This window comes from Diabrotica virgifera, chromosome 4 (assembly GCF_917563875.1).
Source record: "Diabrotica virgifera virgifera chromosome 4, PGI_DIABVI_V3a".
Lineage (NCBI taxonomy): Eukaryota > Metazoa > Arthropoda > Insecta > Coleoptera > Chrysomelidae > Diabrotica > Diabrotica virgifera.
In genome coordinates, this window is record NC_065446.1 from 181,983,153 (window position 1) to 182,008,789 (window position 25,637).

General features: G+C 32.8%; 1 protein-coding gene across 5 annotated transcripts in view; it reads left to right on the forward strand.

The window, feature by feature from the left end:
• The first annotated feature begins 500 nt into the window (after positions 1 to 500).
• The window catches only part of LOC114343304 (nose resistant to fluoxetine protein 6-like), a 175,635-nt gene continuing 150,498 nt past the window's right edge, over positions 501 to 25,637 (forward strand). Inside the window, exons 1-2 of one of the 5 annotated variants that reach the window (XM_050649803.1) lie at positions 501 to 815; positions 15,148 to 15,284. In XM_050649803.1, the coding sequence (XP_050505760.1) occupies positions 15,156 to 15,284 (129 nt within the window). In that variant the 5' untranslated portion in view covers positions 501 to 815; positions 15,148 to 15,155. Of the gene's footprint in view, positions 816 to 13,059; positions 13,082 to 14,986; positions 15,070 to 15,147; positions 15,285 to 25,637 lie in introns of those variants that run through there. The other 4 variants (XM_050649800.1, XM_028294114.2, XM_050649802.1 and 1 more) reach the window with 4 other exon arrangements.

A 25,637-nucleotide genomic window follows, 5' to 3' on the forward strand; every position in this document is an offset into this window, starting at 1 on the left:
AAAGGTGAGTAGAAACTAAATCCAAACATTTTCAGTAGTAATTGCACAAGAGCTCTAAAATTATTGAATTTTTCCCGAGTGTCACTTTGGCAGTTTTATTTTCACGAGCTGAAGGCGAGTGAAATTATGTCAAAGTGTCACGAGGGCAAAAATTCTATATTAATTTTAGAGTTCGAGTGCAATTTGTTGCGATTATTTCATGAATAAAACTGTTCAAAACCAAAATTTTATTGTAATTTATATATGTAAGTACCAATTAGTGAAATTAAACACACAGTTGTTATAAATATGTATTTGACGGTTGAAAGTCATCACTTGTATAATTTTTAAAACATTTGTCATTAATGTCACTGAATGTATTTTTTCGTAGCAACGAAGGGCATCTGACGTAATATGCTTAACGACGGGAGATTATCAAAAATTATCACCTTAATTTGCATGTCTGTAGCTTTCTATTGGTCAGAATCTCCTATGAATGAAATAATCAAGCAAATCCGTCGCGTCGTGATGAAAATTACACTCCTAAACGGTCATTTACTAGGCTAATATCGGTACACAAGTTAATTGCCTATTATAGAAAAGACAAATTGTTTACTTAAAATTGTATCTGAAAATAATTTCCTGTGAAGGAATATAAATTATTAACGCCCAGTAACAAATTCATGGTCGGCTGCTCTTTGTGATCCGATTTTGATAAAATTTTATTTTCACTAACCGGTTTCATACCAGCAGAGAAATGTATGTGTGGCTATTTATGAAGATATGCGTAGTTTAAAAATATTATTGTTCAAATTAGTTCTTGTTGATTATAAATGGTAAGTACGACATTTTTTGTTTATTTATTTATTTATTTATTTAATTAGTCAAACCCATTAGTAATTTCACTTCAATACAATTCAATACAGTTTTAATAATAATAATTATAAAATACTTATTTTAACACTACAATTTTAATACAGTCAAACCCGCATATTAGAATACCTCTTAAAGGAATATCCCGGTTTAAGGAATAAAAATTTGAGGTCCGGAAGCGTTTCTACTAGCGACCAATGATCGGTTATTAGAATATCCCGTTTAAAGGAATACTTTTGATTGGCACGAACGCTCTTCCAATATGCGGGTTCGACTGTAATAGTTATTCTTGCCGTGCTTGTCTAATACTACTTACTTATTTTCCATGTTTTATTTTGGGTTAATTGCCATAAGAGAGTAGGCGCAAAATTTCTTTCCAAAGCTTTTTAAGGGGTGGTATGGTTTGAAATATTTAATTTTTTTTATTATTTCAGTAAGATGATGAAGATATATAATATATAATAAGATGAAGATGCAGTTGTCAAAATTTTAAACTCATTTTTCTCAAAACTGCTTTTTCAAATGCGGTGGATATTGTAACTGAAAAACTACTTGGACGATCCACCTGATATTTTGCACAGATTTTCTTAAGATATTTCGTGAGGTAACAACGTCGAGATATTTTTCTTTTTTTGCTTATTTTTTGTTCAACAATAAGAAATCTGTTGATTTTCACAAAATTTTTACCAAAAAATTATTTTTTTTTGAATTCTGAGTGATACCAAAAATTCAAAAATCATTCAAAATAAAAAACTCAACGTTGTGACCTCACGAAACTCTTAAGCTAATTAAATCTTTTTGAATTTTTTGTTTCGTATAATCTAGTGATGAGTTCTGATGTCCACCGCAAAATCCATTTTTTTGTGTGATGCCTGTCAAAATTTGTCACCAATGGCTTACTTTTCAATATTTTGAATTTAATTTTTTTCTAAATATTCTTTGAATTGTACTTAATATGCTTGTTTAATTTAAAAATAAAATAATTGTACCATAGCTTCGAAAAACATTCACAAAAATGTACTTGATATTTTGATTTCAAACCATACTCCCCCCCCTAAATGTATAATTTTTTTTCGAATCCTGGACAAACTAATAAAAATTTTTGAAATATTTAAACGCAGAATGAAAGACTATATCATTACCGAGGGTAGAAAGTCCCTGAAATCTTCTATAATATTTATTTGAATATGTTACAAGGGTGAAAAAGAAGAGAAAATTGAGTGTGTTCTTAGTTTCAAATATCTCATTCAAAAGAAACTTTTTGTTTATTCTATGGAATTTTCTATCCTCGGGTTTGATGTAATATTTCATTTTGCGTTTAACTTTCTGAAAAATATTTTTTAGTTTTTCCAGGATTCGTAAAAAATATCCACCATGTCCGTGGTGATGTTTTCCACATCGAACATTCGCTCTCTTATCTCTCATGCAACGCTCTCGGTCAAACAGAACGTGGTGACAAGACGGTGACAAACAAGACAACAAGGGTCGGTATTTCAATAGCTACTTAAGCTTTTGCTTAGCTAAGCCTGTGTCAAAAGTTAAGGAGAAGCTTAAGCTGGGTGCCGTATTTCCATCATTTCCTTAACTAAATTCGCCAAGTTAATTGGTTTCTTACCTCTGAATACATCAAAACGCCAGAACTAACTGGAGGTAAAAATGACTATATTTGACATTTAATTTTATCTTGTCATCTGGATCTGTCTCATTTTTACTTCACTTAATTTTGTATATATGGTACATGTGTTGTTAGTATATTGTCTATCTTTTCTCTGGTTATATGTTTTATTCTTATTTTGCATAAGCAATAGAAGATCCGCCCTTGTAATTTTGTTTATTGGATATATTCCTAAAAATGTAAGTTTACTTTTGTAAAATAATTATACCAAGCATTGTAAAAATAAATAATTTTCTTGTTCCTACACCTTCCAAATGGAGTAAGAATTTTAATTTAATAATCGTTAATAATCCAATAATAACATTATTACGCAAAAGTTGGTTTTCAAAATAACTCTATCATTATTAATTTATAGAAATAGCCCCAAAAAATAGAAAACAAATTTTAAGCAAAAGCTTAAACCAACTCCCGCGCGAGCTTAAAATTATTTGTTTAAGCCTTTGCTTAAGCCTTAAATTGAAATGGAAATACATGCATCTAAGCTTAAGCTCAGGCTTAAAGTAAGCTTTGGTTTAAGTGCGGTTGGAAATACCGGCCCTAATAAATATTTGACACGGCTTCAGGAATATTTGGGTTGTCTATTAATAGTGTAGGCGCAAATATTTTACGGAGCTATCCCTACTTTTTATTTTTTACACGGCAAATTACGTGTAGTAAAATTATCACTAGTATGGAAACTGCCGATGTAAACATTAGTAGTTGACAATGAAATTGTCATTAGCATTATTTATAGAGATTTTCGTTAAGTTTTTGAATGTTTTTGGATAACCGTTACTTGTGTTATCGCTTAAATTATCGGATTATTTTTTCACTAACTATGTATTCAGTGATTTTAATAAGTTATATATTATACAATAAAAACTAATACTTCATCTACTTAATCACTGATAAAATGATTTTTTTAATAATATATTGTTACTATGCAACACTTATATAAATGTAAAATATATTTAACAACAAACACAGAATACATCCTGGTGTATTCTCTGCTTGCATCTTCGATAAATAATAAACAAGAAATAAGTTTTTATTAATTTCACCTCTTAAATCAATTATCTATCAAATACACTCTCAATATTATTTAATAACAACTCAAAATATTCCTAAAGCCATGACAAATATATAAAATTGTCAATGTCTTGTCAGCACATTATGTTCGACTGAGTGCGTTGTATGACAAAGATAGCGAATGTTCGATTTGGAAAATATCATCTCGGACATGGTGTTCATTTTTTTCAAATCCTGGAAAAACTAATAGAAAATATGTTTGAAATATTCAAACGCAGATTGAAAGATTACAACATTGCTGACGGCCGAAATTCCCTTAGAATAAACCCTTATTCCCTTATTTCTTTTGAATGAGATATTTGAAATTAAAAATCACTCTAATTTTTTTCTTTTTTGTCACCCCTGTAACTTATTAAAATAAACATTATAGAGTTTTCAGGGACTTTCGGCCCTCGGTAATAATGCAATCTTTCATTATGCGTTTACATTTTACAAAACTATGTATTAGTGTTATCAGGATTCGAAAAAAATTAATGCATATAAATAGCATAGGAGCCTAAATTTTGCACCGACCCCCCTAAATAATATTGATAGTGTATTTAAAAGCAATTGATTTAAGACGTGAAATTAATAAAAAGTTAAAAAATGAATAACCATTTTCAATTTCGTTGCAAAACGAAAACACAGCCGAACCATATTCTAGTCCAATCAGAGAGTGTTGCAAGCACCCCTACCGGTTTCGAAACTTATTAGTCTCTCATCAGGAGGCACATATGCTGCTCTCCCTGATCCAACCAAAACAAACCCCAGCGTGCAGTCCCGGATTGCAACGAACGAAATGGCATAGATGCCCTAGCGGCAACTGCTAGCAAAAAGACTAAGTTTTCACTCTAATGGCATATAAAACAACATAATGCTATTCTACATCACACCAGAATGAAAACAGTGGGAACCTTCTCTGGTTACACCTCCGAAGCTTCTACAATTTGCAAGCCATACGGATGCTAAGACTAAGGAAGATGAGGGAATTCTACAATTTACAATTCACGTCCCATCTGCTCAGCGCGGTAAAGTTCCAACGAGAATGGTTCCCTTCATACTCCACACAGAGTAAATGTAAATCAAAAATGAATAACCATTTTCAATTTCGTTGCAAAACGAAAACACAGCCGAACCATATTCTAGTCAAATCAGAGAGTGCTGCAAGCACCCCTACCGGTTTCGAAACTTATTAGTCTCTCATCAGGAGGCACATATGCTGCTCTCCCTGATCCAACCAAAACAAACCCTAGCGTGCAGTCCCGGATTGCAACGAACGAAATGGCATAGATGCCCTAGCGGCAACTGCTAGCAAAAAGAATAAGTTTTCACTCTAATGGCATATAAAACAACATAATGCTATTCTACATCCCACCAGAATGAAAACAGTGGGAACCTTCTCTGGTTACACCTCCGAGGCTTCTACAATTTGCAAGCCATACGGATGCTGAGACTAAGGAAGATTAGAGAAGGTTCCCACTGTTTTCATTCTGGTGGGATGTCGAATAGCATTATGTTGTTTTATATGCCATTAGAGTGAAAACTTAGTCTTCTTGCTAGCAGTTGCCGCTAGGGCATCTATGCCATTTCGTTCGTTGCAATCCGCGACTGCACGCTGGGGTTTGTTTTGGTTGGATCAGGGAGAGAATCATATGTGCCTCTTGATGAGAGACTAATAAGTTTCGAAATCGGTAGGGGTGCTTGCAGCACTCTCTGATTGGACTAGAATATGGTTCGGCTGTGTTTTCGTTTTGCAACGAACTTGAAAATGGTTATTCATTTTTGATTTACATTTACTCTGTGTGGAGTATGAAGGGAACCATTCTCGTTGGAATTTTACCGCGCTGAGAAGATGGAACGTGAATTGTAAATTGTAGAATTCCCTAATCTTCCTTAGTCTCAGCATCCGTATGGCTTGCAAATTGTAGAAGCCTCGGAGGTGTAACCAGAGAAGGTTCCCACTGTTTTCATTCTGGTGGGATGTAGAATAGCATTATGTTGTTTTATATGCCATTAGAGTGAAAACTTAGTCTTTTTGCTAGCAGTTGCCGCTAGGGCATCTATGCCATTTCGTTCGTTGCAATCCGGGACTACACGCTGGGGTTTATTTTGGTTGGATCAGGGAGCAGCATATGTGCCTCCTGATAAGAGACTAATAAGTTTCGAAACCGGTAGGAGTGCTTGCAGCACTCTCCGATTGGACTAGAATATGGTTCGGCTGTGTTTTCGTTTTGCAACGAAATTGAAAATGGTTATTCATTTTTTATTTACATTTACTCTGTGTGGAGTATGAAGGGAACCATTCTTGTTGGAACTTTACCACGCTGAACAGATGGGACGTGAATTGTAAATTGTAGAATTCCCTCATCTTCCTTAGTCTCAGCATCCGTATGGCTTGCAAATTGTAGAAGCCTCGGAGGTGTAACCAGAGAAGGTCTCCACTGTTTTCATTCTGGTGGGATGTAGAATAGCATTATGTTTTTTTATATGCCATTAGAGTGAAAACCTAGTATTTTTAATAAAAAGTTATTTATTGTTTATTATTTATGGAAAATTCAAGCGCAGAATACACCAGGTTACATTCTGTGATCCAAGTATTTTGTTATAAAGTAACATAGTAACAATATTAATAAAATCACTTTTTCTGTTTTATCCATTATTAGTTTTTATTGTATAATATATAAATTATTGTAATCACTGAATACATACACTCCTAGTCTAAAAAATTCGGATACTTACATGTTGTATGTTTTTTTGTTTAATCTTGTCAGTGTATAGTGATTTTAATGGGGAGAAAGTAAACATTAACAATAAAAAAGGTCATTCATAAAATAAAAACGATTCTTAATGTTTTTAAATGATTGCGTCACCATAGAAACAAAATTTTGACATTAGGCAAAAAATTATCTTGTTTGCTAGGAACAGTTTTTCATTTTTTAGTTTATGAGACATGTTAGGAAAAGATTAGAAAGGCAACCATAGCCAGAAAGGGCTGAAAATAGCGATGAATTAAAAATGGGAATCTATACCACAAGAACAGATTCATACACTTATTGTAAATGTGCCTAGGCGAATTGAAATCCTTCTCAGATGTAGGGAAGACAATACCCGATACCAAATCTAAAAAGCAGCCAACTGTAAAAAATTAAAATTTTATTTTTTCCTTTCGTTTAATTTTCGAACGATGTTAATTTTTTTAAGTAACGACTTTCATTGTTAATGTTTGTTCTTCACCATTTAAGCCACTTAACACTTACATATTAAAAAAAAAACATACATAAATGCAACTGTCCTGATTTTTTTGACCAGGAGTGTAGTTAGTGAAAAATAAACCTATTAATAAAGTTAATCAATAATTTAAGCGATTATATGGGTAACGGTTATCCAAGAACTTTCAAAAACTGAACGAAATAGTCGTCTCTATGGTTATTATTGTCAAGTAATATTTACATCTCCATACCAGTGAGAATTTTACTACACGTAATTTGACGTGTGCAGAAAGAAAAACTAGGGATAGCCTAAAATATTTGCGCCGACGCGACGCTCTTAACGCATTCCATTGCAGTCCTCTCTTCTCTGCTTCCTGTCTGACTTGTTCTTTTCATCTCATTCCTGGGCGGCCTACTTTGTTTTTCCCTTGTACTTTGACTTCATATAATTTTTTTTGTTAGTCTTTCGTCGTTCATTGTAGAATGTGACCTAGCCATCCTAGCTGTCTTTCCCCTATAATTATTATCTCTATGGGTTTTAACTTTACAGTTTGAGTCTTAGGAATCTCATTTCTGCAGCTATGACGTTTCTTTTGTTTATATTTTTTAGCCTCTATGACTTAGTCACATACAGATGAAGGCCTTATCACTTTTTACTACACTTGTTATTGAGGGTCAAAAATGGCCGATTTTGCAATTTTTAAATTTTTAATCGCTTACATGTCAAAAACTGTTAACCTAAGAGAAAAGTCACTAAAGACCTTTTCTGTTTGGATGATTCAATAAACCTAAAAAAACTTTGTTTGATGCAAAAGAAATAATTTTAGGAAAAAACCCTAATTTTTCGCCTCCCCTGGCAAGGTCTTATGCTGTTCAGAATCGCCTGTCATTGTACATATTTCTTCTAAATGACTTACTCAAACACATACTTAAATTTAAAGTTTACAGGAGAAAGTTTATTTTACCCCCTAAATTATGCACTTTTCGATTCACCTGGTAGATATACGTGCAGGGCTGAAGCCTGCCAGGTCATGGATTTTAGCATTGGTGTGCTATGTATAATCACTATACAAATTTCTAGCCTTACAGGAAGACCGTTACTCGGAGGGTTCACTAGCTCTCCTACTATTTGTAAACAGTTTATTTGGTTTTTATTTTATTTTTCTTTTATATGTATCTATACACAATTTGTATGACTTTTAGGGGTACCCTGTATCTTCAAGGTAGTCGTGATAGACAAAATCTACGGATATTTTTATATTCCGAGGCCAAAATTTAGTTGAAAACAAGTCACAGATTTAAGGACACAAAATTGTTAATTTCCATGTGTTATTTATTAGCCGGTATTGTATTGTATTGTAATTAAGACAGCACCTACTACTTATTTTCATAATGATTTTACTCTGGGAAAATTAGAAAAAAAAACAAGAAAAGGTTATTTACCATCAATTTTGTTGCTGAACTCTAACTTAAGATTACATATTAGTAATATGGGTATGCAAATTCCGCAAAAAGAGTGCTATTTTGTTTATAAATAAATTAGCTCTGCGGAATCTTCTTTTTTAACAATTTTTGTTCTGTAACACTGAAGATTTTAACTGTAAACCAAAAACACCCAAATAAAATTTCAATGTAATAATTTAATTCTACACAGAGATATTTTTTTTCCTATTTCCTTGGATAATTTTCCCAAAAAAACCTTTAATTTTCAACCAAAATTTTAGGGAAATAATTATTTACCAATAATTAAATAGCTTGGTAACATAATAGCTAAATTGTTAATTCAAAATTTTCGGTCGCAATAATAACCAGAACAATAATTACGATACATCAGAATAACTATTATTTTCGTATACGAAGGCACTTTACACGTACTTTACACAATTGAAATTGGACTATTTGAGCGCCGTCACGAATGTTTTAAAGTTATAAAAAAATTTTGGCTTATAAACAAATATAATATCTCGGCAACTATTATTTTAAATTAAGAAAATTGTAATGGAAAAGACGCGGCAGAACGCTTCTTTTAAAAGAGAAAAAGTTGAATTACGAGAAGTAGTTTCTAAAGGCACGTATCCACTAGGTTGGCGCTCCGTGCTCCCTGCAACTGCTAAAATCGATACGGCATACGCTCCTCTACATATATACCTCCACCGAGTAAAGCACCGTGGCGAAGGGCGTTCGCGGGAACGCGAACACATCTACTATGAGAGCTGTTACAAGGAGCACGGAGCGCCAACATAGTGGATACGTTCCTTAAGATACAACCGGTCAAAGTTTACCGGAATTTACAACAAAGCTATAAAGAATAGGATGATAATCTTCGAACCATTGAAGTATCAATTCGAACCATCTCTTGAAGATAGGAAAATTTGGACGGAGAAAGAGGATCGAAATAAAAAGCTAATGGTTCAAAGATTACTATTCTATTGTTTATAACTCGTCGCAAATTCTTTTCAATTTAACTTGTATCTCAGGAACCACTCCTCGGAATTCAATTTTTATTTCTTTTAACCCGCTAACTGCCGATCTATTCTGGGTGGGTTTTCACCAAGAGCCGCTTACTGTTTTTTTTTTTTTTATAAAAAAAAGGCTCTATTTGAACGCGTCAGAGCGTCGTTGGCGTGTATCTAAAGTTACGTAGCGACGCGCCGGCGCGTTTCGGCAAGGAACGTATTAAAAGAAGGGTCCTGCTGCGTTCTTTCCAATGCTGTTTTCTTAATTTAATTTAAACTAATATTTCCCGAGATATTCTATTTTTTTATATGGCAAAAGATTGTTTATAACTTTAAAACTTTTCTGAGGCCGCTTAAATACTTAAATAGTCCAATTTCAATTCTGTAAAGTACCTACGTTAGATAGGTATAGTGCATTTTTATACGAAAATCATAGTATTCTTTTTCTCATGATCATCTTTCAGTGCGTCACAGTTTTCGATTTCTTTCTAACGCATTAAATTGTATGTGACAGAAAAATGGCACGTCGGTGATTACATTTCGTCGGTGACATTTTTATAACATTTATTCTAGTTATTCTAGTTGTCGATAGATGGCGCCATAATAAAAAAATAATTTTTTTTAATTAGATAATAACATTACAAATATAATCTGTATAATTTATAAGACTATACAAATCAAAGAAAATACCATTTTATAAATGCAAGAAACAAATTTGATTTGTTTTTATTCCAAATTGAAAATAAAATGTGACAACTGTCAGATTTAACTAAAATGTCATGTTAGAATAAATGTCATAAATGTGTATTATCAAGGACTTACCCTTTTTCCTATCATTTGTTAGGCACTATGAAAAATGATCATGAAAAGGACAATACGTTTTTTGACTCTAAAATCTAAAATAATGCAAAACTTATTAATTTTGAAGAACCTCTTAGATTGACATGTTTGGCACATACATAGGTACCATGTCAATGAAGAAAAGTAATATTGTGCAGATGTGTGCTTTTGACCTGGGGTGAGTTTCACCTTTTCTCGTGGGTGAAAAAATATACGTTCAAAATAAGTGCAGAAATGGATAAACTACCTAATTCTAAGTAACTTTTTTTCTATAACATTTTTTCACTCAGTTAATACTTTTCGAGTTATTTGAGAGTAAATATGTTCATTTTTCAACAAAAAAAAAATCACGTTTTTGGCGGTTTTTGCAAATAACTCAAAAAGTAATTACTTTATTGAAAAAAAAATTATTAGTAAAACTATAATCCATAAAAAAAATAGTGTATGTATAAGATCCCTAGACACAGTAAAAGAAGAGCGGTAACTAATGAAAAATACGATAATACTCGCCAAATCCCAAATCGAATATTTCAACTTAAAATAACCAAAAAAATTTTGGGTAAAATTCATTACAACTTTTTGCAAGTGTTTAAAAATAGTTATTTTTCTACTACTATTATTATTCAAATTGCACTTTTTTTTGTACAGTTTTATGTTAACAAAGTTAATATTTTCTCACGGTATAAGATATATAACATTACTGTGCAGAAAAGTGACGTTTCTGTACCGGAATATTATATTGTACAACAAGAGAGAAAAATGACATATTTCTCACGAACGCAGAAGTTTGTTGGCACCAGGCGAGGTATGAGGCGAGTGTCGTTTTCTCACGTGTTGTACACTGTACTTTTTCTATGGATGCGTTTTTGTCAAGAGTTCAAACTTCAAAATTAAATATTTTAGGTGGTTTTATGTAGATTATATTATGCCAAAATTGAAATAAAATACAGATTATACATATATGTAGGTATTTAATATTCTTGATATTTATATACTTTTATTTATTTAAAATTATAGTTACCAGTTATATTTGAACAGTTTTGAAAGGTAATTCCTGGTAAGTTTTGATTTGACACATTTTAGTTGACAAAAATATTTGTGTTTGTATTGTGCATGTTACCATGGAAACCGCGATTCTACGTATGGAACCCGTGAGAAAAAATATTTCTCACTGCAATTGCCGACTTTTCTCACAGCCTGAGAAATTGTTCGTTTTGAATGTATGTAAGTAGTCAGAGAAGTTGCACATTGTATAGCATCCATAGAAAAAGTTCTTTTCTACACAGTGACTACCTCATTGTGAGTAACGTTTTATATTCTGTTTACATCTGTGGTTAAAGTGTAGACAAATATATAACCAATAAGGATTTAGCAACCTCAGCAAGATACGTCAAATGAAGTAGGTTTGGTGAAATTCCGTGACTGCATAAATATAACGTAAAATGTGACATTATTTTGCAATGATTATTTAAAATAGTTTAAATTCAAACAAATTAAGGCAGTGCATTCATTTTTTTACTGTTCTCTGTGTAATTTGTTTATGTACAAGAAATTTAAATTGCTTAGTATTAATTAAATACAGTTTAAAATTTATAAATTATTATTATAACAAACTTTCGTTTGGAAATGGTGATTTTTATTTTTAGCAAAAACTGTGGTTGTAGAAAAAGTATAGTGTGTAACACGTGCAGAAAGGTAATTTATCACTCGTTTGAATTGCGGCACTCGCTTGCGCTCGTACCGCAACTCTTTAAAATCGTGAGAAATTAGTATCTTTCTGCACTTGTTGCACAATATACTATTTCCACCTACCTCTACCGAAAGCATACTTTTCCAGACCTGATTGTAGGGAGCAAAGTTGTACTTTTCCTCCCTAGGGAGGAAAATATGTTTCCTCCGTAGGGAGGAAAAGTAAAAGTGACGTCATGGTATTTCATTCATCAAATATAACTTATTGACGCCCTGTACAATATCTATTTTCTATTACGAAGTATCTAAACATTTTAACGTTTATTTATAAAACACCCTGTATTTTGCAGAATGGTAAAAAACAGTAAATTGTTATTTTTATTTAACAATGTTTACATTAATAATTTGACTTATATTTGACAGTTGACAGTTATATTGTACATAATTGTTAGTTTTAGTTCTAATAAATTTTGTTGGTTAGTTACATAAATAAATTAAGTAAAAATGAAAAAATGACTTGTTATTTGAGGAAGGTGGAAAAACCATATGTATAACATGGGAGTAAAGTATCTTTTCCTCCCTTGAATGATTACTGCCCTCCGCTACGCGTCGGGCAGCAAACTTCATTCTCGGGAGGAAAAGTTACACTTTCCTCCCTTGTTATACAAATAGCTATTTCCTAACTAGTGCGGAAAGTGATACTTTCCCGCACGAGACTGCTGTTGACCCGAACGACGGGATAGCGGAATTCGGACAAGCAGTCGAGTGAGATGAAAGACACTCTCCGCATGAGTTAGGAACAAAATTTTTTTAGGGCCGTACGTTTGGAAAATATCGACAACAAATAGAGTTATATCAATTTTTATTTAGGAGTGAAAATACACAAATTAATACGTTCTTTGACAAGGTTGTCAAAACCAAACTTTCAATAAAATTGGTTACCATGACGACGATATTGGTTTACATGACGACGCCGACGATTAAAAACTGTTGTTATCGTCTACTGATTTGACTTTTGAGTATTTTGTCAAAATAATTTTATATCAACGAATTATCGCGTTAATTTAATTAAAACATGAACACAATAAGATAAACTTGAAATAAATTAGTAAATACTATTTAGATATTAGGTTATTGCATGTATTATAAAATATTATAATGCCATATTACAAGGTATTCTACTTTTCCGCGGGGCGTGCGGGAAAATTTACTATCCCGCGCGTCGTGCGGGAAAGTGCAACTTTCGGAAACGAGATGCGTGTGGGAAAGTGGCTGTTTTAGCACGGCTGTAGAAAAAGCTTCTAGGATTACAAGTAAGAAATTTACGCTCAAAATAAAGTTTGTACCTTGTTTTTTGGTAAAAAAAAAACGTGAAAATCACCCCTTAACATAGGCGCCCATATCGATAGGCAGGGGGGAGCCGTTCGGGAGCTTTTCGGGTTCTTTAAACTATATATTGTTATCCCTATGCACAAAATGTAATATGCAAAATCTTTTACATGGGCGCCCATGCCCCTTAATTAGCATCCTAAACGAAATTAATAGTTACCATTTCACAAGTTGCTTTACTCGTGTATGTATTTTTTATATGATCTGTAAGTTTCATCAATTCAAAGTGCTTATTTTGGAAGAGGCTGTGGTTGAAAGGGCTTGAACTAGTCAATAATCACGAGTGTATGCTAATTTTGAGGAGCCATATCTTATCCAATGTTTGCCTTACAGAAAAACAAAAAAATTCAAAATATTTAGAATAGTTAAACCTACATTTTTTTGCCCTTTGTGATTTTTTGTTTCACTAATAAATTTTAAGGTATAAAAAAAAGGGTTTTGTTCAAAATAAAAAGAAAATACTTTAAACCCATTTTTTTTAAAGAAGCCTTTTGTACCGATGATACGTACAGATCATATAAATAATACACAAATAAAGTAACTTGTGAAGCGGTAACGATTAATTTGATTTAAGATGGTAATTATGAGGTCAAGATGGTAATTAGGAGGATGGTAATTAGGAGGACTTTCTCGAGTTTTTCTACAACGGTAACTTGCTTAATTTTGATGCTAGAAACATTGTTAAGAAACAAAAATTTTTATTTAGTAAACTCTTTAAAAGATTGAGATGAGTTTTCCATAAATAGTGCATCATTTTTGGATATTTCACGTTGAAATATTTGCTTTCAAATTTGTCGGATATGAACCTATTTTTCATTAGCTACAACTTTGCTTCTACTGGACCTAGAGGGTTCATGTATACACCATTTTCTTACTTTTTTAGGTGCCATATTTTTGCTAGGCAAGTTTTTTGTCGATAAAATATTTTTGAGTTATTTGCAAAAAAAACGCCCAAAAACGTGTTTTTTTTTTGTTGAAAAATGAACATACTTACTCGCAAATAACTCGAGAAGTATTAATTTAGTGAAAAAATGCTATACAACAAAAGTTCCTTAGAATTAGTCAGTTGATAGATTTTCTGACCTATTGTGAACATATATTTTTCGTAAAAGTCACCCCCATGCCAAAAGCACACATCGACACAATATCATTTTTCTTCTTTGACATGTTACCTACGTAAGTGCCAAATTTGATGTCAATCGAAGCGGTTCTTTAAAACCTAGAGCAACAACCCTGAAACAATGTATCAATAATAGTTATTCTGGTGTATCAGAATTATTCTGGTTATTATTGCGACCCTTAATTTGTAATTAAGAATTTAATAGTTGCTAAACTATTTATTAGATTGTCGCCGGCTTCCGGAAATTACTACAAAAAAGCTTTATGTCACTAAACTATTTAATAATTATTGATGAATAATGACTTCCCTAAAATTTTAGTTGAAAATTACGATTTTGTTGGGAAAATCCGGATTTTTCGAAGAAAATTTTCGTCGACGGAAGTCAGAAGAAAAATATATTTGTGTAGAATTAAATTACGGTGAATTTTTATTTAGTTTTTTTTTGGATTTAAATTTGAAATTTTCGAGATTACAGAGCAATTGTGAAAAAAAGAAGATTTAGGAAATAATTTGTTCATAAATAAAATAGGACACTTTCAGAGGTTTTTGCATACCTATATTACTAATATATGTCATATTAAGGTTCGATTCCAGCAATAAAATAGCTGGTAAATAATTTTTCCCAAAAATGCCATTTTTCGATAATTTGCTCAGACTATTTATAACGTTCTCTAGGTGACTAATATGGGTTAATTTATTACTCCAGTCCAAAAATTTCTAGGATACCCCAGTAGAATTTCCATATGCCTTTTAGTAAAAACTTAAGCACAAATATCTATTGCTACTGATTAGGTATACTATTAAATGATATATTTTAATATTTAAGCTTATGGCAAATATTTCGTATCCAAAACTAATTTTCCTTTCTAGACTGAAAAATGTTACCACAATTATATAAGATGGCGAATTACACTCAATGTGCTGAAAATCCTAGCAATTATTATTGTTCAGCACAAGCTAGACTGATCATACCATCTACAAATTTGAATACCATAAATCTTATAAAGGTAAGAAATATGATATTAAATATGCAATTATAGTTATTTATGTATCAAGGGCATTAAATAGATATTTTGGTCCAGGGTAATAAGGTTTGTTCCATGACACTTGAACAGCCAGGGTATTGAAGAGTTTTTCGACAGGTAATACCTGTAAGAACAAATTGTAACTATTTCCTGCGTAGGATCTGGCGGCCATTTTTATTTATAAACAATTAAGTGTCAAAAAATGGCATTTTCACTTTTTTTTAAATCAATGGAAAACAGGGAAACTTACGGTTTTTTTTAGTACAAATATCTTCGAGATTATGGAAAAAGCTTTAAAATGACATATTACAAAGTTTGAAAAAAAATATTTTCGCAATAACTGTTGTAAAAATTAGTGTACAGCTTTGAAACTTTTGTCAAATAAGGGTTTTTTGGTGCTTAATATGTGATAACAATTTCAAAGCGATTCATTCAATTGTTTAAATTTTATTCAAGTTGTTTATCGCAGAGAGCATTTTTTTGCAATAACATAAGTCAAAAAAAATAACGTTAAAACCATTCCATAGGTGTCAAATGAAAGAGCATCAGCTATATTTTCAAATTGGTTTAAAAAAAGTGAATAAAAATGCATTTATTAATAATAAATAATTATGCAAAAGTATCGTAAATCTTTCCTTATAAACTTGTTATTTTGTTATATAAGACATTCTACATATTGAATACAATTTTTTATCAATTATGGTATAAATAACGTTACTTGGTAGTTGTGCACTTAAGACAGGGTAAAAAAGTTAATTTTTTTGAAAAAAGTTATTCAAAAAGTTTATAAAAAAAATTAACGATACTTTTGCATAATTATTTATTACTAATAAATGCATTTTTCATTCACTTTTTTAAACCATATTGAAAATGTAGCTCATGCTCTTACATTTGACACCTGTGGAATGGTTCTAACGTCATTTTTTTATGACTTATGTTATTGCAAAAAAAAATGCTCTCTGGGATAAACAATTTGAATAAAATTGAAATAATTGAATGAATCGCTTTGAAATTGTTATCACATATTAAGCACCATAGAACCCTCATTTGACAAAAATTTCAAAGCCGTATACTAATAATTTTTACAACAATTATTGAGAAAATACTTTTTTCTTGGAATTCCGAAATTTTTCGCAATTATATTAACAATAAATGAGTATATAAAACCTTGTAATACGTCATTTTAAAGATTTTTCCATAATCTCGAAGATATTTGTACTAAAAAATCATAAGTTTCACTGTTTTCCGTTGATTTGAAAAAAGGGGAAAATGCCATTTTTGACATTTAATTGGTTATAAATAAAAATGGCCGCCAGATCCTACTCAGGAAATAGTTATAATTTGTTCGTATAGGTATTACCTGTCGAAAAAACGCTTCAGTACCCTGGCTGCTGAAGTGTCACGAACAGGGTATATTTTTGTCTTATTACCCTGGCCTATTTATGCCCTAAGGGCGACAAGCTTAAAAGGGAGTTAATATGTCGCCCGAGGGTATAAACATGTAATAATGCACGTGCTGCATACAAAATTTTATGTCATACCGGTTCATTGCATCAATTAAAGTTTAAATTTTTTATTGTATATTAATTATAAGTAATATTGTATCGCAGCAGGTATTTAGTACCACTGCTATTGAAGTGATATTGGTTAGCAATTTGTTATTAACGTACATAAAGTTTTTCTGTGTGACAACGTCAAAAAAAGTCAGAATGTAAGAGAAATTCGATATTTCTGAAGAAATAGTTAAAAAAAGCGACTGTGAACTGCTGCGCGGGCATAAAGGATAACATTATCCCGCGCGGGCATAAAGTATACCATTATGTGGTTCGTACCTAAGTAATAAATACACAATGTTAAACCGGTATGACATAAAATATATTATAGTCCACAAAGACGGAACGGCAGCGCTGAAAAATCTCTCCGAATTTACTAAAGGTAGATTTTTCACAGTTGACTACTGCGATTGTGTAGAGAAACATACTGTGGTCGGTCAAGCGAAACGTAGAGGGGGTTACTGAGAGGGTATCGAAGTTGCTTTCCTACGAAGGTAATTAAATCCATTTACTAAGGCTGAAAATCAGTACACATATTCTAAATTAAATATAAATAAAAGTTATCATAGTCGGTCAGCTGTATGACGGGACAGAGCCTGTCGGTCGGCCCCAATAGTCGATTGAGGAAATGAAGCATTTTGGCTCGCAATTTTGTCATCCAGAGAATGACCTCATGGTCCAAGGATCATTTTGTATATCATGCCGCTATCATACGCTAAAACGTTGGGGGTGGTTGCCACCCCATTTCGGGGGAGGGAATTTTTTATTTCATTTTAATCGTGTAATTAATTCGATGGAAAAACCGATTCTAAGAAAAAAAGGTTTTGCACATTTTCTTCTTAAAACTAATATTTTTCGAGTTATTCGTGATAAAAATAACAGTTTTTCGAGGAAAAAATTCGAGTTTTTTATAGGGATTTTTGAGAATACCTCGAAAAATAGGCATTGAATCAAAAAAGCTGTATATATCAAAATTGTATCTTTTAATAACACAAACTAAATTATTTTCCAATAATATCTTTAATAGTGTTGCCCAAATGCAAGACCAAGACGAGACTTAAAGAGTCTTGGTCTTGGTCTTGCACCAATACACCTGGTCTTGGTCTTGGTCTTGGTATTACACTCCCGGTCTTGGTCTTGGTCTTGGTCTTGCAGCAAGAGTCTTGCAAGTCTCGCAGTTGCCCACTAGCATATTATTATTTATTAATCGTTACTTTAGATCTTAGAACAACGTAACAATATAGGTCCATTTTCAGCTTGACTTAACATACAGGGTGAGGCAGATAAACTTTCCTATTAAAAATATCTCCAGAACTAAAGACAACAGAATCATGAAAATTGGAATGGAGTGTTTTGAAGAGTGGTCTATTTAATGAAAATATTTTATCTATTTCCTACTTTCAGTTATACCGGAAGTTGCTTATAACTTCGTTTTTTTTAAATGGAACACCCTGTATATTATTACATTTCTGAATTCTCTTCCATGTCTTCTTTCTGAAATATGAGGTTTTGTAATATTATATAGGGTAGTTTAAAAGATAATTACGTTTTCTTATTAATTTCGTAGCAGTTTTCACACCCTGTAGAATTGGTTATTTGACATCAAAAACTTTATTTATGTTCAAATCATTTTTAATATAGTCTACTATTGTTAAAAATTATTAGTGCAGCTAAATGTTGAATTTGGTATACAGGGTTGGTCGAAACTCGGAATGAATATTTTCTGAGTTTTGTTAAATGGAACACCCTGTATTTTAGTATTGTAATGAAATGATATTTTATGGTACTTTTTATTTCTTAAGCATTCTCTATACCTAACTGCTTTAGTTTGTGCTTAATTGTTAATCGCATTAACAATTTTAACTACGTAGGTATTTTAATAGCTCAACAATTATTGGTAATTTTTTGGATCAGTCTAGACTTCTAGACTCTAGATTAATATGTATCTATTTCCGAAAAATTAATTCCTATTGAATTATTTGCGAACATTTTATGTTCACGGCTAACCTATTAAAATTTCACATATTTTTTGTTGCAAATAATATTTGGCTTGAATCACCAATAACTCACAAACTAAAGCAGTTAGGTATAGTAAATGCTTAAGAAATAAACAATTACCATATTATATCATTACAATACTAAAATACAGGGTGCTCCAATTAAGCAAACTCAGAAAATACTCATTCCGAGTTTAGACCAACCCTGTATTCTAAAATTAAAAATTTAGCTATATGGTTTATTCCACGAATATACGACTGTTTTGTATTATCGCGACGACGAATATTTTAGTACGTAACATAAGAAGTACGAAAGTATTTTGCTCTAATATTTACTCCAATAATTACTCCAGTAAAATATTCGTTGTCGCAATAATCCAAGAGAGTCGTATATTAGTGGAATGGGGTATACTAACAATTCTTAACAATAGTAGATTATATTAAAAATCATCTGAACATAAATATAGTTTTTGATGTCAAACTACTACAATTCTACAGGGTGTGAATATTGCTGCGGAATTAAGAAAAGAAATGTAATTCTCTTTTAAACTCCCCTATATAATATTAAAAAAACATTTTAACAACGAAGACATCGAGGAGAATTTAAAAATGTAGGTAAAAATATACAGGGTGTCCCATTAAAAAAAATGAAGTTATAAGCAACTTCCGGTATAACCAGAAGTAGGAAATAGATGAAAATATTTTCATTAAATAGATCACTCTTTAAAACCCCTTCGTTCCAATTTTCATGATTCTGTTGCCTTTAGTTACAAAACCAACCAAATTCATAAATGTATAAACAATTCACAACGGGTGGGGTTTGAACCCACGATCTAAATTATCCCTGCCTATAGCTATCTACGATGTCCCATGGGAGTCAGTCTGTTTCTTAATAAACATTTGCATTTAATGACCTTACATGTGCTAAAGCATGGATGGTTACAACACAAACAATCCAATAAATGGCATAAACTTGACTGTATTAAAGAACATTTGTCTAGAATGGTATTTTGTTTGACCCATTGATATAATTGCACACTCTGCAAAAAGTTTTTCCTACGATAGTCTTTAGTTTTTAAACTGATAAGGAAAAACAATTAAGTGGCTGTCGTATTATATCAGCTTTGGTGACATCATAACCAGTTTTAAAATGATATTTATTACTGTCGGCGTCAAAACACAAGATTATTTTATGAAAGGACCTATTCTCAAAATCTACACAATTACAACGAATTTCAGAGCGAAGGCGTCGTCTGCTATATAAGAAAGAATGTATTCTAAAATATTTTATTTTTACATTGTACAAATTTATTATGACCTCTGAGTACGTGTCAAATAAATATGTCACGTGGTCTTTTAATGTATATTTTGATTCGCTATGTATGCTATTGTATTGTTCATAATGCGCATAAGTCCAATTTTCCAAATTTTTTTACCTTTTTTGCGTCTCATAGTCTCTAAGCATATTATACCCGAACTACTACAGTGCGTCCATAAAGTAAGGCATAAATTCGTTATTTCGTAAACAGGCGACTTTAAGGAAAAATCCCGAAACAGGTTGATTTTTATTTTTAAATTACGATTTTTCGGAATATATATCATGCTAGTGACGTCATTCGTCTGGGCGTGATGACGCAATCGATGATTTTTTTAAATGAGAATAGGGGTCGTGTGATAGCTCATTTGAAAGGGTATTCAATTCTCTATTCACTAATGTAAACATTAACATAATTATTTATACAGAATGTTCCAAAAAAATTTTTTTAATTAAAATGATTGAGACAAAAAGAACAATGTGTGTAATTTCTTTAATTCAAAATGCGTTTTACTACTGTCAGAAAACCGAAAAAAAAATTTATTTGACAAATAAACATTCATTTTCGCTTAAAAGAAATATTCAAACTGGCAAGAGGCAGGTGGGAGAAAGCTGTAACATTGAATTTAAGCGAAAAACAATATTTATTTGTCAAATAAACATTTTTCCTGTTTTCTGACAACATTAAAACGTATTTTGAATTAGATAAATTACATACATTCTTCTTTTTGTCTAAATTATTTTAATTAATAAAATGTTTTTTGAACACCTTGTATAAATAATTATGTTAATGTTTGTATCATGGAATAAATAATTTAATACCCTTTCAAATAAGCTGTCACATGGCCCCTATTCTCATTAAAAAAATCATCGATTACGTCATCACGCCCAGATGGATGACGTCACTCGTATGATATATATATGCTAAGAAATCGAAAATTAAAAATAAAAATCGACCTGTGTCGGGATTTTTCCTTAAAGTCGCCGGTTTACGAAATAATGAATTTTTGCGTTTCTTTATGGACGCACTGTATATTCCCTAAAACGACACTCAATCCTAACTGCAAGACGCAAGAGTCTTGCAGGCTTAGTCTTGTTCTTGCTCAAGTCTTGCACGGTCAGTCTTGGTCTTGGTCTTGCTAAAATAAAGCGGTCTTGGTCTTGGTCTTGGTCTTGCGAAAATGCAAGAACAAGACCAAGGCTGCAAGACCAAGACCGATTTTGGGCAACACTAATCTTTAAGACCAATATAAACCGAGATACGGCATGTTAAAGGTCAGCTTTTTTCGTCAAATGCATAATTTGAAATATTTAGTATCCCGAATAGTATCGAAATAGTATCCCGAATGAAGTACGTGCCTCCTAGTGGCGGGATACGGGCAACAATACATTGGCTTATAGGGCAGTCCTTACAGTAGGGATCCTGGCCTATACAGAAAAATGCAGGCGGGTGTGGGGTAATACTGCACTTTGGTTGCATTGGTGGTGTATTGGCTAAACGTGCAGGACAGGGCAGGGTATGGTGCTGATAGAAAAGGCATTCAGGCATCAAATATCCAAAAATCTTTTCAGGCCATAATAATGAAAAGACCTTCTCCAAACGAAATAAAAACTTATACTGAAATGATGGCATCTCCTGAGGTAAAATGTTCCGGAAGTAAAATGAGCCTCCATTCGGATCTCCGGGTGAGGACTATCTCAGGGGGAACACCATTGCAGGTTAGAAAAATCAGGATAGGGTCTTGGAATCTTGGTAGTCTTACAGGTAAGAGTCTGGAGTTAGTGGATGCGCTCAAACGAAGAAGAGTCCAAATTGCTTGTATTCAAGAAACTAGGTGGAAAGGACAAAGGGCGAAAGAACTAGGTGATGGATATAAATTGTGGTATGTAGGGAGTAGTAACACTAGAAATGGAGTTGGTATAATTGCTGATAGTGAAATGAAAGATAACGTAGTAGATGTTGTAAGAACGAGTGATAGAATGATGTCAGTGAAATTTGTAATTGATAAAGAGGTATTGAATGTTGTGTGTGTGTATGCTCCTCAAACAGGTCTGGGTGAGAATGAAAGAAGAGCTTTCTATGATCAATTGGGAGACATACTGAGTGATATTCCAGCGGAGGAGAAAGTTATAATAGGAGGTGATTTCAATGCACATGTGGGCCAAGCCAAGACAGGATATGAAACAGTACATGGGGGATTAGGCTTTGGAACTAGAAATGAAGCTGGAGATGACATGCTAGAATTAGCAACAGCATTGGATATGGCGATTGTTAACACATTCTTTAAAAAGAGAGAAACTCAACTTATTACCTACAAAAGTGGACAACATCAATCCCAAATAGACTACTTCATGATAAGGAAAGAAGACATACGTGAATGCAAGGACTGCAAGGTAATAGTTAGTGAGACAGTAAGCCAACAACATAAGCTGCTTGTTCTGGACATCGAAGTAAAAAGCGAAACTAAACAAAAATATCGGAGAGGACCACAAAAAATCAAGTGGTGGATGCTAAAAGATGAGAAGGAAGGTCTATTCAGGGAAAGAATAGTAGAAAAAATATGTTGGAACATGAAAGGAAGCCCTAACACAATTTGGAGAAAAATGGCCAATATTATTAGAGAGACGGCTATTGAAATACTTGGGAAAACGTCAGGAAAGAAGTTTGAAGATAAAGAGACTTGGTGGTGGTCAAATGAAGTACAAGGAAACATAAAAGAGAAGAGAAAATTATATAAAAAGTGGCAAGAAACCAGATCGGACATAGATCTTCAAAACTATATGGTCGCCAAAAAGGAAGCGAAAGTAGCAGTAGCAAAAGCTAAAGCAGAAGCGTATTCAAACCTATACGATCAACTTGATACCAGGGAAGGCGAAACGAAGATATATAAAATAGCCAAACAGAGAGCAAAGAAAGCAAAAGATTTTAATCAGATTAGATGTATCCGAGATGAAAATAATAAAATACTAGTTCACGAAAGGGATGTCAAAAAGAGATGGAGAAAGTACTTTGACAGCTTATTAAATGAAGAATTTGACAGACAGCCTGTAGAGTCAACGGAGACAGTAGCAGCAATGGTCACCAAAATAACCAACAAGGAAGTGGCTCAAGCGCTTCAAAAAATAAAGAAAGGAAAAGCGGTAGGACCAGATGATATTCCTGGGGAAGTATGGAGAGCATTGGGAGAGACAGGAACAAGGTGGCTAGCAGGTCTATTTAATAGAATTATGGAAGTTGGACAAATGCCAGACGAATGGAGAAGCAGTATACTGGTACCTGTTTACAAAAACAAGGGAGATATACAACAATGTACAAACTACAGGGCTATAAAACTGCTTAGCCACACCATGAAAATATGGGAAAGAGTAATTGATAGACGGATACGTGAAGAAACCGAAATATCCGAGAATCAATTTGGCTTTATGCAGGGTAGATCAACAACAGATGCAATTTTCATTATAAGGCAGTTGATGGAAAAATACAGGAGTAAAGAAACAAACGCTCATATGGTATTCATTGATCTTGAGAAAGCATATGATAGAGTTTCTCGAGAGATTCTGTGGTGGGCACTCAATAAGAAAGGAGTCCCTGGTGAATATGTAAAGATTGTGAGGGATATGTATGAGGGAGTAACGACTAGTGTTAGGACAGGTGTGGGAGAGACTGATAAATTTCATGTGAAAGTAGGATTGCATCAAGGTTCTGTGCTTAGTCCGTATTTATTCTCATTAGTTTTGGACCAGATAACAGCGAAAATACAGGGTAACATTCCATGGTGCTTAATGTATGCTGATGATGTCGTGTTAGTAGGAAATAGTGAAAGAGACTTAGAACAAAAACTGGAACAGTGGAGACAAGCTCTGGAGGAAAAAGGTTTAAAACTTAGTAGGACAAAAACAGAGTATTTGGAATGTTCATTTAAAGATGGAGCTACTACAAATAAAATGGTATCTTTGGATGGTGAAATGATTGTAAAAAGCAATAGTTTTAAGTACCTAGGATCGGTATTACAGAGTAATGGAGAAATAGATGGAGATGCATGCAGTAGAATTAGGGCTGGATGGATGAAGTGGAAAGAAGCGAGTGGTGTGTTGTGTGACAGAAAAATTCCAATGAAGCTGAAGGGAAAATTCTATAAAACAGCCATAAGACCAGCTATGATGTACGGAACTGAATGTTGGGCAGTGAAAAAGAAAGAGGAACAGCGAATGCATGTGGCGGAAATGAGAATGCTTAAATGGATGAGTGGAGTGACAAAGAAGGATAAAATTAGAAATGAGTATATTAGGGGAAGTCTAGGTGTGGCACCAATTGATGCCAAAATGAGAGAGCATAGGTTAAGATGGTTTGGTCATGTTCAACGTCGAGACGTTAACCACCCAATACGAAGAATAGCTGAAGTGCAGATTCCTGGAAGGAGTAGGAGAGGAAGACCAAAGAAGAGCTGGGGGGAGACGATAAGGCAGGACATGTTGGTAAAGGTGATTAACATTGATATGGCCCAAGATAGAATTGTGTGGAGAAATGCAATTAGGGAAGCCGACCCCGCATAGGGATAAGGCAAAGAGAATGATGATGATGATGATGCATAATTTGAAATATTTAATGCCAAATAATGGGAAAAATTTGGATTTTTCGAGGAAAACTGAAATAATCTTTTTTCAAGTATACAATTAGTCCTTAAAAAAATAATAAGGAGTTTCTAGCATGAAAATAAGCGATCAAAAAAATGTCGGTACCTGCTTTTCTCTACGACAAAATCAGTGAAAACAACCCCTAACTACATTCCTAATTCAAAATTGGTCTTCACCTTTCTGTAGTTTCTTTTATATTTATATTATCAATACACTCAAGGAGTTTGACCTATTTAACCTTTAACTACCCGCGCATCAAGTTATAACATAACTACACGCGTGGCGTACTTTGTACGCCACAAGAAAATACACTTACAAACAGCGGATTTGTTTAATTTTTTTTTGAAAAAATACACTTAGTTGTTTGTTATAAACTTTATTCGGCGTCAGTAAATACTTGGAGTTACTTTTCAGTAAGCCAATTGGGATTTATAACTGGAATCATGGAATAACTGGATTCCATGATAAATAAAATTACTAATAAAAAATTTTTTTAAATGTGACTTTTTACAGGAGAAAAAGTATTGTTTACAAAGAAAAATATATTTTTTGCCATAATGACTAAAAAACAATTAAAATATGTACTTATATTACGACTTATAGTAATATAATCCTGGGGTATATTGTCCACCACCGGAAACAACAAATAATAAAATGTAAATTACGATCTTTCCAGAACGCCGATTATAACGAAACTAAAACCAAATTGTAAAGCACATTCCAGTGATAGGTTAGAAAAATAAGCAAGGTCAAAAATTAAATTTTTAAATATATTTCCAGTAGAATTCTTATATCTGGCGTACAAAGTACGCCAGCGCGTGTAGTTAAAGGTTAA